Here is an 18,132-nt window from a genome sequence, read left to right on the forward strand (position 1 = left end):
GCCATCACAGGAGTAGCATTAACTTTGTGCAGATGATTATGGCTATAAAAATTGGGCAAGCAAAACCTTAACAGCAACACAGAGCCAAGTGATGGGGTGCAAGGATGCAGCTTGTTGAGGCAAACAATTGCGCCAAACTGCAATCACAGTTTAAAAAGGTGCACATATATTGTATAAATACTATATTTATTAAATATCTTTACAGTTCATTTAAATGTATTTACAGATACTATTCTTGCGCAAATTATATTTCAGACATCCCATTCACATAATTGCCTTGTAGGTAAGCACAGGTAACGATAGTCTCATTTAACAAGAAAAAGCATCCTTATTAGATCAGCTATCCTTTCAGGCAAAATTAAAAGTCCATTTCTAAATTTAGGCTCAAATCCCATATATATTCACTTAGAATTAAATCCCATTTAATTCAGTGGGGTTTCCCTCTGAGTAGATTTGTATAGGATCATACTTGTTAGCCTTGGTGTCCAATTGGAAAGCAACCCATCACACAAATAGCTGCTGTAATCAGCTATCTTTAATTTGCTCTCCTTTTGGACAGTTATGCCCATCCCCAGTCTGGTCCCAGATTTCAGGTTCTTTCCTAGTGTGTGTGTTGCAGAAACAGCAGCTCTGGTGGGTAAGCAGGCAGCTGGATGCAGTTTCCCCTCTGTCAACAGAAGAGCTGCTTCTGTTGCTGGGGGAAATAGGATCTAGTGATGCTGCCCGACTGGCAGGAGGGCTTAATGAGGCAATTTAGGCCAATGCTTCCTTCCCCTCCCCTTGCAGACTCCAGAACAACCACACATGGTGTCCCCAACCCTCAAAGCAAATCTTCAGGGGGGAACTGGCAAACTTTTTCATCCACCCCAATAGATCATGGTTTGTCCGATTCCATCTGTCCAACTCTGGATCCAACCCGGGACGTTTCTGTTCTCCCCAAGATAGCTACAACAACAAAGAACCATGGACTTCAACTCCTCTATTCATACGAGTACGCCGTATCAGCTTACCTCTTCATAGCTATCGAGATAGAAACACGGTTGCAGACATCTCCAGAAGGCAAGTCCTTCAGCTACTCAGTGAAGTAGGCCGATGTTATGCAAACTTGCTTCTTTCCAATTTTCTATAAAGCAATTCTGCAGTTTAAGTTACCCTCAGTCTCCATCTGTGTGTTTCCAATTTAAGAGAAGATAAAAACGGCGTATGTTCTTTGTCAAATCATGATTCCAATCAAGTTTCTAGGAAACTACTGCTCTGAGTACCAGTACAGGTTATTTTCATAAAGTAGTAAGCCCCACCTTTTCCTTTTTTTAAAAAGATTTGTGCGCAGGCAGCTTAAGTTCATAGGAAGAAATTAGGCTCTGATATGTTTGAGTGCACATTGTAAAATGGAAAAAAAAATCAAGCGTGCAATAGAAATATTAATTCTTTATAATACAATATTGCTTTAAAAACAGATGGCAAAAAGCTAGAAACTGTACTGGTCTTTGGTGTCCAGTGAGGGAGGAGGGGGACTTTGTATCTGCAAGTCTAAAAACTCAATTTGATCATTAAAAATGTGGTAAAAGACAAATGGCTTTATGCATACAGTTTGATTAGAAACTGCTTGAAGCATAGCCAACAATCAAATTCCACCAAAGGTTACTGTCCAACTAACTGTGAACGGAAACCAAGACTCCCAGCTCTGAAGCAGTGGGAGGGAGCGCAGGGAATGACCAACTGAGTGTGGAAGAGAAGCCCCTCATTTTTTTACTGATGGGACACCCACTGTTGTAGTTGCAGAGAAGCTGGAAGATATTCTCTGTCCCGCTGTGTGGAGGCACCAAGTCAGGGAGAGGCCAATGCCAAAAGGATGGGACAGGGAAAGAAGGCAGTAACCAATCAATTGCTTGTTCTCGTGACAGCGAATATTGGTGATTTAAAAATGCAAAGTCAGTCCAAATTAAGGGATAGTGGCTCTTCTTGCAAAGCAGAAGAGCCAGGTACTGCAGCATTAATACATTCCTTCTTATTGAAGATACACAGCACAACTTGTTCAGCTCAATAGGGATTGAAATGGTTTGTGCAAAGTGATCATTTGCCACCTCTTTAAAAATTATAGCACTATTTTCATTTCTTTTTTCCACCCTGTATCCATGACCCAAAAAATCAATTTATCAAGCTAAATTGTTAAGGCCTTCTGAGAAGAAACTAAAGGTGACTTAAGAAAAATCATCATGCCAATGTTTTTAAAAAGTAGATTAAACAGCTTCCAAAATGATTTCGCCCATTCTCATGGTAAATGAAATGCCTGTTAGAAGCAGGATGCACTGAAACAATGACATGTACACAGTACATGTTACATAATTATAAATAAAAGCTCAACACAATTATGAAAATATACAGTAAAACCACAAAAAATATTTAAAACAGGCTGAGGTAACCTCAAACTTACAGTTTTAATACAATAAACCTGGCAGTAAAACCCCCTTTTTTTAGTTTTAAAAGAGGTAAGATTGATTTACTGGCCAAGTTCATCAACTAAACATCAATATTACCCAACTGTTATATAAAACATGGCTTTTCATTTCTAGTACTTTTCTACCAGCAAAGAAAGTTATGAAAAACTGACCAAAATATATATATATAGCTATACATATATATATATATATATATCTTTACAGCTATTGGTTTTTATATGAACTTAAAAAAAGTGGAGGAGGGAAGATTGCAGCTACTGAAGAAACTGGGCTGAATGGAAATGAAAGGAAATGCTCTATTGCTAAATGGCTATTATATACCTGTAAACATCATGAACGTTCATTCCGGGAATCCTATACACCAACTATCAGAATGAAAGTGCTGCTCATTAAGCATTTTGCATGAACACAAACAACAGCCTGTACTGTGGAAAACTGCAAAGTTCCTCAACCATGAAAGGGAAGATTCTGTGCTGAGGATGATCAACGTAAACGCAACTCCTTCTTCCAAACTACTATAGCACATAAACCAAGATCAGGTGATACTTGCACAGGTAATATTCCATCCCAAACTCTCAGCACCTCGGTTTCTTCAAATTTCAGAAATGAAAGATGAAAAAAACCCAGATCCAAAGTCTGGCTCAGAGGGCTCCGTGTGAACAAACGATATGTCGAACATTCATCTATATGGTAACAGTTAAGCACCTGCAGTCTCTCTCTCTTTGCATACATGCACGACACATTTTACAAACTAATTCTGTGTTTCAAATTTAGTAACAGACAAAGCTCCTGAGCGTGAACACCATAAACACCAAGCGCCTCAGAGCACTTTGAATCCTCGGGAGAATTCGTATAAACATAAGCCTCAGCTACTACTGCAACATACTATGCTAGTTATAGGATAGTTTGTGACCAACTCACAGATGAACAATGGGCTTCTGCTAGCGATATGCTTGTGTCCTTGGGTTCTGTTTCAGTTTCAATAGCACATCTAGTTTGGACTCACAACAGCCAATCTATTTATTTGCCACTCACTTTCCTTCAGAGCCATGGCCATGGTTATTTCTTCCCTTCCCCATTACTATGTCATAATTACTACTAAACTTTGAAGAGATGCGTTTCAAGTATTGAAATTCTTCATTTCTTGCTGGCAGATGTACCCCAGTGTACTCCAGCAGTGGTTCTGGACAGAGACCTTGACTGCACCTTAAAACGGGCAATGGACATAATCTTTAATAGCCACTGAAATCAGCTGCAGAGAAAGACATCCTGCCAGCAGGAAACAGTACGTGTGAAGCTGGGAACAATATGAAATGCACGAGTCATCAAAAGCTGATGCTTTCAGCAAATCAGTCTGTATATTCCGCAACTATAGAAAGAAGGACGGTGATGTCATCTGGTTTTCCACCTGCAAAGCAAGAGGTTGAGATGTTTTAGCTAAAGAAATCGCAAAGGAGCAGTCATCAAAATAAGGTCAGCGAGTGGCTGTCGTATTTCAGCAACCCCCATTCCCATCTCTAGCACCAAGGAGGTTGCAGATGTGCTCAGCGACAAAGGCCAAGAGCCAAGACGTGCCCTCCAGGAAGGAAGTGTGTGTATTGGAGGTGGGGGGGCAGGGGGGGAGAGAATGGGATTAATTAATGTTTGTGTCAGTCTTCAGTAAGACATATATCAATATAGTTATCTGCCAAGAGAATGGGATGGGACATGGGGCAAATAAAATCCAAGTCATATTATGCATTACAACTGCATCATGCAGTTGTAGAAAAAAATATAGGCTTACATCTGCAAGCTGAGTGGCAAGATGAAGGACCTGGCCCCAAACTAGGCAGCACATCAGCTGTACTGGGAGCAGGTACACGTGCAGACCACTTGTCATTTCTGGATTCTGCAACCAACCCATGCCTGCCTAGCAGCTTCAGATCCAACCGATGCTTTGCTTCCGCAGCAAATCTGGAAACCTTACCTCTTACATTCAGTCCATTGTCGCATGCAAACTGTGCAAAGGGAGACATGTAATTTGGATCATACGCCAGTTCATGCGCTTGCTCAGCAATACTTCTTGCCGTCTGTTGTATACTTTCATAATTTGAATTCTAGATTGAGAATGGGAAAGAACGTTAATTTTCAAAAGGTTATCACTTGCCACGAGTACTTCCACATAATAGAAGATCCAATACAGACAGTGCCCAAGTTACAAACAACTTGTATGAATGAACTGCCATAAAACTTATTTAAAAAAAATACTGTAGAATTTAAGGTCCCTGATAATAGTCTAACTGTTTTGACTATTAGAAGGTGTTTTGGAATGCAGCTGCCTAGTAAGCTCGGCCTGCCCTTGACTGTAAACCAAATGTTAACCTTTATATTCAGCTTTTACAGGGCCCCTGTGCTCACAGGCAATCTCCAAGAAAAAGCTAAATTTGAGACAATGTAAAGAAGACACACTCATAGGAGATACAGGATCAAAAATCTCAGGATTAATACATTGTCCTTCCAAGAGCTTGAATGATTTGTTTCCAAGTTCCTACCTTCCCAGAATAACTCGATTAAACATTTCACCGAATGAGGGACAGCCAGCACTAGACAACTTGAACTCAATAGTGTTCTTTGAATCTCCTTAGAGAGCGAGGTGGGAAACGTTCAGCCACAGCGGATGCTCGCAAATTTTGCTTGTGGGCGGCACATAATACTATGTGAACTTGCATATTCATAAGGACACTGACCTTTTGCAGTGTCACACGTGCTCTTGGGCACAGCTTCCCTCTCTCAGGGAATCTTTCCCTCCTATCTGTGCTAGCATGGCTGAGCCTGTTTATTTCATTTTTATATCACCCAATAGCCAAAGCTCTGTGAAATTTACAACATAAAATATGCTATAAAAATTTACATAGTTCAGACTATAGAATAAAAGTGAGAACTAGAATAAAACCTAGGAGCAGTACAAAGGTTGAAAATACAATACTGGAATTAAAACAGACTGACACTAAAGTTCCTGGGAGAAAAGCTAGAGGACTAGGCATACATCAAGGAGGCCGCTGTTAATGGAGAGGAGAGAGCAGCAGTCATGAGCCGTGTTTCCTGGATGTTGATCTTTGGGCTCAGGTCCAGCCTATGTAATTTGCCCAACATGGCAAAGGCTGGGCAGTGTGGCAAGAAGGGATAGACAAAGCCCTGATTAGGCCTACAAACACAAAGCTTTTATCAGAAAGGCAGACCTAAAGAGGCGTTCCTTGTACATGCACCTCAATCTGATTGCTCATTTTTACCAACTGCTTTCAAAAGATTTGGGGAGGGACTGGAAAGCTGCCTTGTTAGAAACATTCTAGTCATTTTCAGGAATCAAACCAACCTTTCTGAAGCCATATCACAGAAGGCTACAAGGAGACAGAACAAGTACACCAGATGAACAATGGCTTGCAAACTGATTTGAATGCTTATGCATTCAATCTGATCTTCACAGGGAGAGATCATGACCAGCCAAGTTCAACTATTCTGTCATCACCAAAAGGCAGCCAGTCTGTTCTCCAACCCAGAGCGGATGAGAAACTGCTAGGAATTCCAGAATCCACTGGGAGAATCTCACCTCTGCCATCGGCTCCCCCTTGATCTGCATAATTATACTGGACTACTTTACAGGGCTGCTGCAAGAGGAACAACATCCCTGAATCTCTGAATGTACCATATAAACACGATTATTGCTTCTGTCTTTTTCTCTTCCCTGACTGTGTTCATCACACTGCAGGCAGGTTACCTTCAGCTTCTTAAGCTCCTGAAGGATCATATAGTCGGGCATGTTGTCAAAGAGCCCATCCGTGGCTGTCAGAATGATGTCTCCCAGCTGGACATCAAAGGTAGTACTGTCTGCAGCATCTGGACTGTAAAAGCAAAGAATGAACCGCTGCGTGAGTGGGTCTGGGGCAAAAGTTTAATGCAAAATATGGGAAGAACAGCACTAATTACCTTATTCTGTTTCTATAATGATGTTCAGAACTAGACTGTGCAATCGTATACTGATTTCAATGGGTCTTACTCTCGAGTAGGCAGACAGAAGATTGCAGCCTTAAGCACTAGTGAGAAAGCTCTAGCTGCTTTTCTTCCTTTTTTTAAAAAAACACCCTTTTGAATTTGAACATAGAGGGACAAAGCATGTTTGCTTTCCTAAAATCACTGTTTATTAGACAAAACAGACCAGGCTAAACTTGATAATGAGGAACCTCACACGGGAAAGCAACTGAAGTGATCCCAGGGTCGCTCCAACAGGGAATCTTCTTTCCTCTGTACCTTGCTTATGGCAAGTTCTGCACTAACCAGTGAGGCTCCAAAGGCCTTCCTCCAAAAAGAGGAGAGGGGTTTTGCTTCTGGTTGTTTGCTAGTATAGACTTTTAAGCTGCTAGTTCCCATTGGACAAAATGTGCTTTTCCAACATTCCCGTTTCAGAGCTTGGTGTTCTGCCAAATGGAAATTTTGCTCATTTTGATTGGGCACAGTGTGTTGCTGGAAACTGTTAACTATACTGAAATACAAGCTGCAATCACATGTTTCCCTTTCTGTTCTTCAAGTACTTGCTACCTCACTGTCAGAGTATGCAAAATTAGCAGATTCCCAAACCAAATCCCAAGAGCAGGGAGGAGGGCCCCCAACATGAACAGGACAGAGTAACAGCTCTTGCATGCTTCGTAATTCAAAGCAGCAGCCAGGAAGGCCTCCTGGGGAAGCAATTTCGGTTTGCTGGTTCTTGTAAGATGACATGCAATGCTGAGTGCACCTCCGTTTGCATCTCGCAGCAATCGCAAACCAGTCACATAGTGTGTGCCCTTTAGTACCGTCTCAGTCGCTGAAATATGCACATGGCATGCTATTTGAGAAGGTAATAGTTTTACTCTGAAGCCCTGTCACCAAGTTCAGGGCTTCTAAGCTCCCTGTAACCCAGCAAATTATTATTATTATTATTATTATTATTATTATTATTATTATTATTATTATTTCAGTTGTAACACACAATGGTGGTTTTGCTTGACACATAATCCAGCAGTGGGGAAATACTAAAGTCTGTATTTGAGGCCCACACAGACGCTGGTGAACTGCAGAAAGTAAGTTGGGAGGCATAAAAGCGACTGGCAGCACCGCAGAAAGGGTGCTACACCCTGGCCAACATTTTTATACTCTGACTCACTGCGTTTGCTTTGTGGATGGCCATTCAACACACGCAACAATCATAAAGGGAGATGATGGGCTCTACACATACCACACCTCTTGCCCCACCGACTACTGTGCATTTACTGAAGCCGGGCTAGTGAAGGAAAACCATTTTTAAGTACTACAATAAAATCCCTGAGCACAAAAGGCCACTTCCCACATGACAGTTCTTATTCAGTGTCTCCCAGCAGGACATGAGCAGAATGAAAATGCCAACATTTATACTCAAGACATTAGTGAAAGATGCATCACATGAGAGCTCTGAGATGCCAAGTGGAATTCAGTCCCCCTTACACGGAAACAATGAGTTACATAGTCTGGGATTTGGAGTGGGAGCAGCATTCCTTCTGAATGTACCAGATCCGGCTGAGTTTGTTCTCAGTGATTATACCGCAAACGTCTTACCTGTCACTGAAGACGACCCCTTCGGCTTCAGGTGGTGCTATTGATAACTGGAACGGAGTGTTGAAGTAGTGTTGTTGTTCGTCAGACCGGTGTACTACTTCTCCACCTCTGACCACCAAAAAGCCTGAATCCCCCAAGTTTGCTGTGTGTAAACGATGACTCGTTCGATCTAGCACTACAATGCAAGCTGTGCTGCTCCCTGGAAACAAGATTTTTTTTTTAAAGGGGGCGAAAAAAACAACATAACCAGCTTTCTCAGGAGGGATGCTACTTGTTGCTTCCTGGGCTATATCCAGAGCTCGACCCTTGAGGTGCCTTTTATAAAGAATGACCCGTGGACAAGTACCAGGGTGGGATGAATCCAATGGAAATGCACTGAAGGGGGAATTTCTGCAGGCAACTTCTCAGACAGTGCCGCACGTTTCTTGCACTGAGTGAGTCAAAAGAGCTCTTTCTAAGGGAGGCCAATCTAAAAAGTAATGCCAGAATTATTCTGAAACGTTAAGCAGCAATTTGGAACATGCAACCTCCACTCATTTCAAGAGATCCCGGCTCTGAAGTGAAAAGGAGGTTAGCCAGCACTAACAGTATCTGGCAGGAGTGTTCCCTGCTGAGCACTCGTCCATTAAGTACAAGCACGAGGGACATGCAGATAACTGTGACACATTAACTTTCTTCCATACTGATGCTCCCAACTTGAAACTTGCAACTAAACAATCAGAATAAAGGGAAGTTTTAGTCTTTTTAAGACTTTTTAAAGAAACTAGAGACAATGTGCTCAATAATCTATCTGATCTAAGATGAACTGTAGCTAGAAACAAGTATAAAAAACAATGTACTGAACTAGCACTGTTCTTGTGAACTGAAAAGGTCAAGATGACTAGAGCAGGCACTTTAGTAAGAAGATACTTTGGCAGCCTGATTTAGTCAGGGATTTTGCACAAAAACAGGCATAATTAGATACTGAAGCCCAGTTCATGCAATGTCTGAACTGACACTGAAGGGAAAATTCTGCAGCTGATGGCCATTCTGTGAGTGAGTGATGCAAAATGTGCTGACTGTTCCTGAGCTTTGCAGAGGTTAACTAAATATAGCATACATATTTAGAGATATCTCCTGGCAGAGAAGTTAAGGTCAGGTGAGAAGCATGTGTGGCTGCAGGACGAACTTACACTCAGTGTGCAAAAGGTTGCCTGTTTCCATTGGCTCCGCTGGTTCACAGCATTACCCAGACCCTGCAAATGCGGCCACAAGTCCCCCCATCGCCAGTCTCCCACTGAACGTGCCAGCTGACCTCCAACAGGTGACATCAAAACTGAGCCACCGAGGCACAAGTGAGAGCTATCATGCTTGGGAACCCTACGGTTTGCAGACAGGTGCAAACAAACAGCACCTAGGGAGTCGATTTCCTTAGCAATTTCCAGAAATGAAGACTGCGCAGACTCAGTAAATGTGCTTTCCCCAGCAGGAAAGTAAAAGCAGTCAATCATGGCCATTTCATGTTGCCTAATGCTAGGCTGTAGAATGGAAAACCGAGTGCACTAAGGAAAAGTGGACGTTCAAAAAATGACAAAAAGTGGCTGAGAATGCAGAGGCCGACAATTTACAAGTTTAAACTGTGCTGGTGTACTTTCCTGTGTGCGCGCATGCTCACCTGGATTTGAGCCAGTCCTGCAAATTTTGAGAGGTCATCGTGATTTTAAAAACAGATGTATGATAAAAAAGACCTGAGGTATCAATGAAGAGGTGCTTCCCCTTCGCATTCTATCCCCACCCACAAACAACTGCATTTTTAAAGCATATCCTGGAAGATGCAGGTGTCAAGGAGCACCTGAGAAAAGCCCACTTTTCCAAGATGTATTTGGCACTCAGATCACATAATGAGTCCATGTCAGGTGATGAGACATGAGCTGGGAGTCCCAGCTCACACCCTGAACTGCTGCACAAGTTCTCAAGTACAATATAGGCATGACTGGCTAAGAATAAATCCCAAACGACAGATGTGAGGAAATGGAAGCTCTTTGTTCTTACCAAGCAAAGGTACTTTGTTCTGTAGTAACTCACAGTAGCCTGTGGTGAGAATCCCAACAGGATTGCTTGGTACAAACCGTCCTTCCTTCACTAAGCGTTCACAAGTGCGCATAAGAGTCCCTGAGAACTGAGAAGGGTCAACACCATAGTCCCGCCAGCCACCGACACCATCAGCTACCCCTGCCAAGAGAGAGAGAGAGACAAAATTCTATCACATGAATAAATTGCTGCTTGTTAATATGTGACACATGAAAGTACAAAGATGGTACAACTGAATTAAGTCGGCCCGTTTGCTAGTGATAGTTCAAAGGGCACATTCTACACCCTTTTAAAATTCTATACACTATGCTAAAGGCAGAGTAGTACTGGCTGCTGAAGCCTGAGTAACACTATAGAACTGGGGAGAAAAACTTATGGAGAAGTCAACAGGACCAAGGACAGCCACCACCTGCCTGAGCTTATTCAGGAATAATTTGATAATTCCTAGACTAATCACAGATTTTGGAGTTTTCATATAGAAAGAGCAATAGGGCATATGCTACCTTCATCTGAACAATGGTCATCGTGAACCGAAGGTCACCTAAACTTATGGTAAGCAACTTCAGCATCCAAGTTTCAGAAAAAGCCGAGCCAATAGTCTAAACAGAGTAACTTTAAGTGGCCTGAATCTATACTTTTCATTTTAGCCCTGTGTGGATCTTCACAAGTAAATAAGTATGAAGCCAAGCTGCATGTGTTTAACACAACGTGTCCCATCCATACAGACACATACATGAGGGGGAGGTAGAACGGCACCTTTTTTGCAAGGTTTTTTTTTTTTTACAAGTAAATAGTCATTTGACAAAACAGTACAGTTACAGGTACATGGATTCACCAAACAGTGGTCTTGCATGTAAAGTGTGGAGCCCGTTTCCCCCAAGCACTGCCAAGTCCTTTTGTGGACAAGGTTCGGAATGTGTTGCTTACTGCTGCAGCTGCAGCTACTGAGCCTGCCTGCCTGAAGAACCATGCATCAGGAGTGCTCTGAAGAATTCAACAACCGTTCAAGCCATTTAGCAGAAACAAACCATGACAAATTCCTGATATTATTACTTGATGGCTTCAAGTATTTCTGCTATATGACTGAGTACCTGCAGCCTCCCTCTATCACCACCACCATTATTATCTCCTTTCTCGAGTTCCTCACAACCAAAGTTATTTGGGCAGGTACAGAAGCACCTCTAGTATCATTTCTGAACCATTTGGCTCAAACTGTTCTTCAGCCTGCATAAACCCTAATTTGATAGTGTACAGAATAAGCAAAGACCACGTAAATTATTCAGGAAGCAGCATGAGTCACTTTTTCAGATGAAAGTTGGCTTATAACAGATCTGATTTGGAACAAGAAAACCACTAATCTTTGTCTCAGAAATGAAAATGAATTTAATGTATAAAGGGAAACTTGCTAATCTGTAAACTGACCTTTGCTTAGGATGCCTGCTGAAATGGAGACAGAGGGTTTAGAGCTGACCTTGGCGTGAACTGTGTAATCTAGCAACATGTTACAGCCAAACTCAGCATTAATCAGATTTCTCCCAGAAATAGTCCAGTCTTCCAGACACACACAGCAGCAGTGGCGGTGCCTGCTGCTACCACCACCCTTTGTGATATAGTACGCTTGAGGCCTTGAATGCCAAGAAATTCCCTTCTCCAGGAAATGTACACTAAATGTCAACATCTTGCTGAAAGGCAAATTCTAAATTAACACTTTGATTTCTCTATCATCAACCAAGTTTATTACACTAGCTAAAGGCCATAACAAATTCATCAAATATATGTACACAAACAAAATGCCCAACTTTCCAATAATATAAAACAAAAATGGATTAAAATATAGTATGAGCAGAAAGTCATCTTTAACCTTCCTGACCTTTTTTTGCTATCAAAGCAAACAAAAGAATTTCGTGTCACATAACTATAAGTATCACTCAAAAGAAAAAGAATGGATTTTGCCAAGGCAGTCATGAGACAGATATGATAATGAAATCTATTCTTGAAGCCCTTCTCTATCAATAGTTTTAAAAACACTGTTAGGAACCACTGGATTAAAATGCAATGGGAACTGGTCTGTGTAGTGAAACAGGTGAGAAAAGAAGAAAGAAGCAGATATTACTGCAGAATAATTTAGCAAAGTACATAAAGGGAAGACAATATTTATAAAGATGCCAATCACTCTAGAACACCTGGATGGGAAAAAAACGTATTTCAGTAACTAGTGTCTGTGCCCTTTGCATTTACCTCACCAACTTCTCTCTCCCCTGAAAGCGGCTCAGCATGTCAGATACTTATTCTTTTGAACACATGTCCTAATACTCCATCACGCCTTCTCTCCCTGTCTAACTGCATGGAACCTTCACTGGCTAGCCAAAATCTGTTAAGCAGCTGAAGGGAAACGGGACTTTCTCAGTTGCAACTACTTCCTCAAACAAGAGGGCATTTTGCAGAGATGGTCAACTAGCAGACCGAGATTCGGACCTGGAAGTCCAGTCTGTGGTTTACAGGTCTCACATGAAGTCCTTCCATGCAACAGAAGAACCAAAGATAAAGGAAGGCAACTTCTGCTGGTAGAACTTGACTTGTGGGTGACGGGAGAGTATAGATAACGTGACAATTGTAAGAAGCCCTTTGGGTACAACAGGAAAGAAACAGAAATGTCTTGCTTTTCTACAACTGGACTTCACAGGGTTTGGGGGTATGCATGTGGTGGGGGACGCCTTTAGATGACGTAGGATCAATTTTAAAAACCCATTGGAAGGTGATTAGTGGGCAGCAGATGTTTCAACGCAAGTACTTAAAAAAAAAACCAGATGGCAAGCTCTTTCTTAAAGAAGCGATTATAACCTGTTCTTCCACACTTAGGAAGTAATGCCTCATCTAAGGCATGAGGAAGAAAGGCTTAGAATCTCTCTAAGCAAAAGTATTCATCCCTCCAGAGCTGTTTTTACCCATATGCAAATACAGTCAACTGACTAAAACTTGGGCATCATTATATATTTTCCTCTCGCACAAAATAAGTTTAACAAGTTTACTAAAAAGGAAATGCAAATTCATGACTATAAAAAAAATCTTCAAGCTAAATATATGAAGAAGGTTGTGGAAATTAAAACTGAACATGAGTGGACAGGTCAATTTTAGTGATAGTTAATGAGCATATAACTGACAAACAATTTTAGTAACTGAGTAATTTAAAAATGTAAAACTAGTAGTACATTAATTAAGCTTTCCCGTCAGAAATGAGATAATTTTCAAGTCCCAAACTAAAAGTATAACAGCATACTCTAATTTTCTGCTTATTTGGAAATTCAAGGGTTCAGCTTGTACAATCGTATACACAACTGCCCAAAAGTAAGTCCACTTGAGTTAAACAAGGTTTACTCCCAGTTAAGCAGGCATAAGATTGCAGCCTAAGCTATATTAGTGCCTCTGCTTTCCCCAGCTATTACACAAATATCAGAGACAGCAGAAAGTGGTAAACCAATAATTTCTCAAGGACAGAACTCTACTCTCTTCAGTATTAGTAAATAGCTGTTTCCCATTTTTACTGTTTTCCAAGCAACAGAGCAGTTCCCAGAGACATTGCCTAGTTACATAGACTGCATCTGTGAGTCACATAGAGCAATACTGGTTCCTTGGTTAAGTTTGTCTACATTAGGAAAAGCAAGCAAGAAAACAGCAGCTGATGAAGTAAAAGTACAGAGATAAAGTCTCAGGTTACAAGAAGGGGAGAGGCATATAGGGACAGCAGGCACATTCCTGTGCTGAAAGCAGCCAGGAAAGCCACTGTGCGTCTCCAGTACAACCCTATATTCAACTATTGAAGTACCAGGCCCATAATTTACATTTTCATTCACACAAACTGCTGCTCAAGAAGTGATGCAACAACACATTAGCAAATGACAGCAGCTCGGCAAGACCTTATCCATCCTTTCCTGCATTTGCCAGTAATCAAAGACCAGCACACTAGTTCCCCTCTGATGATTCTAAGTGGTGACCATTTTCAAAGTACTAGAACACCTTGTACTACCAAATGTGTTTTCATGCAAGACGGCATCCAGTACTGCAAGATGCTCACTGCTGATGTTACTGGCTCTTCACTCCAAAAGTGCTCATTTCAGCACCCTTCCTACACATGGCTAGTTCATTATGTGTACTTGCTACTCTGCCTTTCCATCAGCATTCCCAAGGTCAACTTAACAGAATAATTATGCAACAGCCTGGTTCAAAAAAGGCCCCAGGTTGCTAGCTTCCTTTTATCCTAACGAACAGTCCCTTGGTTTGTCAGGGACTGTTCTTCAGCTTCCACTGCATTTTCCAAAGAGGGCAGCAATTTGCAAGGCTTGCATTAGTGAATCTAGCTTTTCCTTAGAAATTGATATTTTGATTGAATCTGAACTAAGACTGGGAGGAGATGAAGAATACTGGTGGGACAGATAAGATGAAACTCAACAGTGCAAGGTTTCAGCATTGCAATTCTGACGGCCCTGCCTTCTGTCCTCCCCTACATGCTCCATCCTCTCACTGACCAAAGACAGGGGTTTCATGCTCCATTTACTCATGCTTTGCTTACATTATACTTAGCAAGGAAAATGTTTCCCACAGGCCCATAGCCCTCTCAGGTTTCTGAGCAAAGTAGCCTAAGTGGGGATTCTGGCAATGCAATTATGGACGAATAGGCAAAAGCCAGAAGCCCTGTGCCACATTCTACAGCTATGGCCAGTGATGGGGAGTACAGTCCAACCACATATGAACAACACCAGGTTGTGGAAGGCTGTCAGTTCACCCTGACAGGCATACTTATGCGCAAACATAACAAGAATGCATGGGCCCACGGGAACGCGCACAGACCACCCAACAGTTCGATGCCGGGAGAGGGTGCTTGAGACATTCTTCCCATATGCCTCAACATTGTTGTTCCGGTATGGCTTTCAGCAGAATGTAGCAAAGCTGGCCGCTGCTGCAATGTGCAATGAAATGAAACTGGAGGGTGGTTTACCTAAACCGAAGCTATAAGGGACCGTGTCAATTTAGCAAGCTGATTCGAAATGGGAACTTCCAGCTTCACAGTTCGCATTGCTGCAGTGCCATTTCATGCATGATTTCCAAGATTAAGTCTCACTGAGGCCAACACAACCGGCCAGGGAGTGCAGAGGACGGGGCTGGCAACCTGATGCATTCCAGGTATTTCGGACTCCCCATCTCTGGCCACTGGGGCTACAGGGAACCATGTCGCCTGCCACTTGTACAGAGGACTGCGACGTCAGCCAGAGCTCTGCACAAGGCACGCTGCCACTCTTCCGTGCCAAGGTGCATTTTTCAGGTTCCATTTATTGAGGAACAGATCAAGATCACACGCAGCCTCCACTCTAGCTCGCCTTCAAACACTTACGAGGGGCACAAACTAATCCACATGAAAAACCACCTACTTACCATAACAGGTCATGGTGATAGTACAACCAGATACAGTAAAAAATAAATAAATAGTAATTCAGTCTCTGTGATGCTTCAGTGACACGACAAGCGGCATGCACAGTCCTGTACTACAATGATGCGATGGCAGCATCAAGCCCTGAACTGCCAGTCACTAGAGTCCAGCTGAAGACGGGTCAGAGAAAAGGGACTGCCCACTCGGTGTATCCAAACGCAGTGCAGAACCACGAAGGATCACACGGGTTCTCCGAGGTGGAGCCGCTTCACCGCTCCTTCCATTTCCACCCACAGTGCATGTGCCTCCACAGAGAGCGTGCTCTACAGATCCTTTCCATCCCTGCAGAAATTGTTTGGGTGGCCAACCCGGGTCACATGTTAAATAAGATATGCCCAGTCCAAATTTCATGGTGGAGGGAAGGCGTATGGCCCAAGGTTGCAAAAGAATGAACTGCACTGCCTGAACTGGCACAACCTATTTCTCTCCCCTCAATAATCCTACGACTAAAGCACTGGCCTCTCAGAGCACTCCCTTAAATGTACACTATTTGGAACATTGTTTAAATCAAATGAGTTTATAAAAATATTTACTCATCTCAAAAGGCACGGAGCTACCATGGCAGCAAAAAGTTTCCAGTTACCAGTAACAATGCTTGTATTCTGAAAGCAGCCTTACAGTCTAAATAAATCATAACACACTTTCTATTCTGAATATATTTATACTGTAAAGTTGTGCCAACTGCTTTACACTCCAAGATACAGGCACAATGGTCTGTCAGCTCAAGCTCACCTTGAAAAGGGTTTCCAGTAAGCCACATATCCCACAAAGGGTCCATACCTTGAGGCTTTCCCCACTCTTCCAGCAACACAGCTGCATTGCATTGTAGCTCTGCAGTGAGCTCTGAAGCCACAGCAGAATGGGTGTGGGAAGTGAAATGTGACATCTGAAACTATTTCAATGTCATTTTGCTTTTCACCTGACAAGGACACAAGGTGCACTACAGACAGGAAATGCTGGCTCCCAACAGACTGTTTCATTTACAGACCCAAAAGAGGAAAAGAAATCTTAACATTACCTAAATTTGAAAAGAGGAAAGTGCACTTACAGCTGTTTTATTTTTTAATGTAGCAGCCCCTTTGGAGATGCAAGTGAGCTACCATTGGTTTGGTTAGCAAAGCAATGCCCCTGCCTTTCTCAAGAACCTACACTGGGCAAGATCAGTTGTTGAGACCAACAGCAAGGAATTTATTCTGCTGTCTCCACTGCACATTTCTCTCTGAGACAGCAGCCTCAAGATATACAATTATGAGGCCCTTGCAATTACTACCTGGGGCTGCTATTTCAGAACATGAAAGCAAATGCGAGGCGGCAGAAAGACGCGGACAGAGAAGAGGGCCAATTACTCACCTAATACATCTGCAGACCGGTGCCGGGCCACAAAGCAGGCATCATCGCCATAGCACATGCCCTTCTTCAGGATGCCCTTGCGGAAGTCCTTGCCGAAGCCACAGCTGGCAGTCACCAAACTGTAATCTCGAGAGTCAGTCTGCGACAGGCCACCCAGGACTGCCCGGGCTACCAGTCTGCCATAGGAGAGGACCGAGAACATGGTGTGGGGAGCCCAGGAGCCGACGGCCTGCAACGAGGGGAACCGTGGGCGGAGGCGCCACCGGAGCCAACTCAGTCCACTCTGAACCACGAAGGCCACTCCAAGACCCAGGGTTCCGTGCAGGGGGTCCTCCAGAAGTGGAGGCCCCCCGTCCTCGGCACCGGCTGGAACTCTTCTGCAAACGAAGGCTTGGTCAGCCCTGAGCTACCAGTCTTTCCCCATATATACGTATACGCGCTTTTGAGAAGAGTTCTTTTATTTCTGACCTCCTTAAGTAATGTTAGTACGCCTCTACTCCCAAACAACGGGAGACAGTCTCAACTTTGAGTCAGCTCTACCGGTAGGACTGGAGCCTCTATATCATCCCCAAAGGGCAGAGGCTTTCAAAGCTCTGGATTTTTCTTCCCCTCGTCCGTACACGTTGGACAAAATGTCCTGTCCTCCTGCTAAATCGGGTCTCTTCCCCTGACGCACATGTCCCAAGGCCTCCGGACCCTCCGCGTACGGCAAACAGAACCTCGGCGAGGTTCAAGGCCCCCGGCTCCTCTCCTCAGAACAAGCCGCCGTCCATCGCCGGGCCAAGAGAAGGTGCGGGAGGCAGCCGCCCGCCCCAAGCAACGGTCCGCGTCCCCCGCCCGCTTCGGAAGAAGGCGCCGCTACGGGGAGGCGCGTGCGCGGCCCCGAGTCCCCTCCGCGCCCCACGCGCTGACGGAGGTCAAGGCCCCCCCAGGGGGTCCGCCCCCGCCCACGCAGGCCGGACCCTCGCCGCACGCAGGCACAGCGCGGTGCGCGCGCCTCCTTTCGGGGGCTCTCAAACGCCCCGCAAGGAAGGGGAGGGCAGGGAGCAGCCGAGGGAGCCGCGGCTGCCCCGAGGGAGGGGGCCGAGCGCCCACCTCGGGATGGGCCCGGGCCCGAGCCCCCTCACGCTGCCCTTTCCTCGGGCGCCCGCGGCCCCGGCTCCGGCC

The 18,132-nt window shown here is 43.8% G+C and overlaps 1 protein-coding gene across 1 annotated transcript; it reads right to left on the minus strand.

Annotated features, from left to right (window-relative positions):
• Nucleotides 1-167: 167 nt before the first annotated feature.
• PPTC7 (protein phosphatase targeting COQ7) lies at nt 168-18,025 on the minus strand. The gene is made up of 6 exons (XM_044440638.1): nt 16,966-18,025; nt 10,095-10,274; nt 8,064-8,262; nt 6,214-6,337; nt 4,426-4,555; nt 168-3,867 (listed from the first exon to the last, which is right to left on the minus strand). The coding sequence occupies exons 1-6, from the start codon at nt 17,165-17,167 to the stop codon at nt 3,809-3,811; spliced, it is 894 nt and encodes a 297-aa protein (XP_044296573.1). The 5' UTR covers nt 17,168-18,025; the 3' UTR covers nt 168-3,808.
• Between the last annotated feature and the right edge of the window lie 107 nt (nt 18,026-18,132).

Source organism: Varanus komodoensis, unplaced genomic scaffold (assembly GCF_004798865.1).
Source record: "Varanus komodoensis strain SLA01 unplaced genomic scaffold, ASM479886v1 scaffold38, whole genome shotgun sequence".
Classification (NCBI taxonomy): domain Eukaryota; kingdom Metazoa; phylum Chordata; class Lepidosauria; order Squamata; family Varanidae; genus Varanus; species Varanus komodoensis.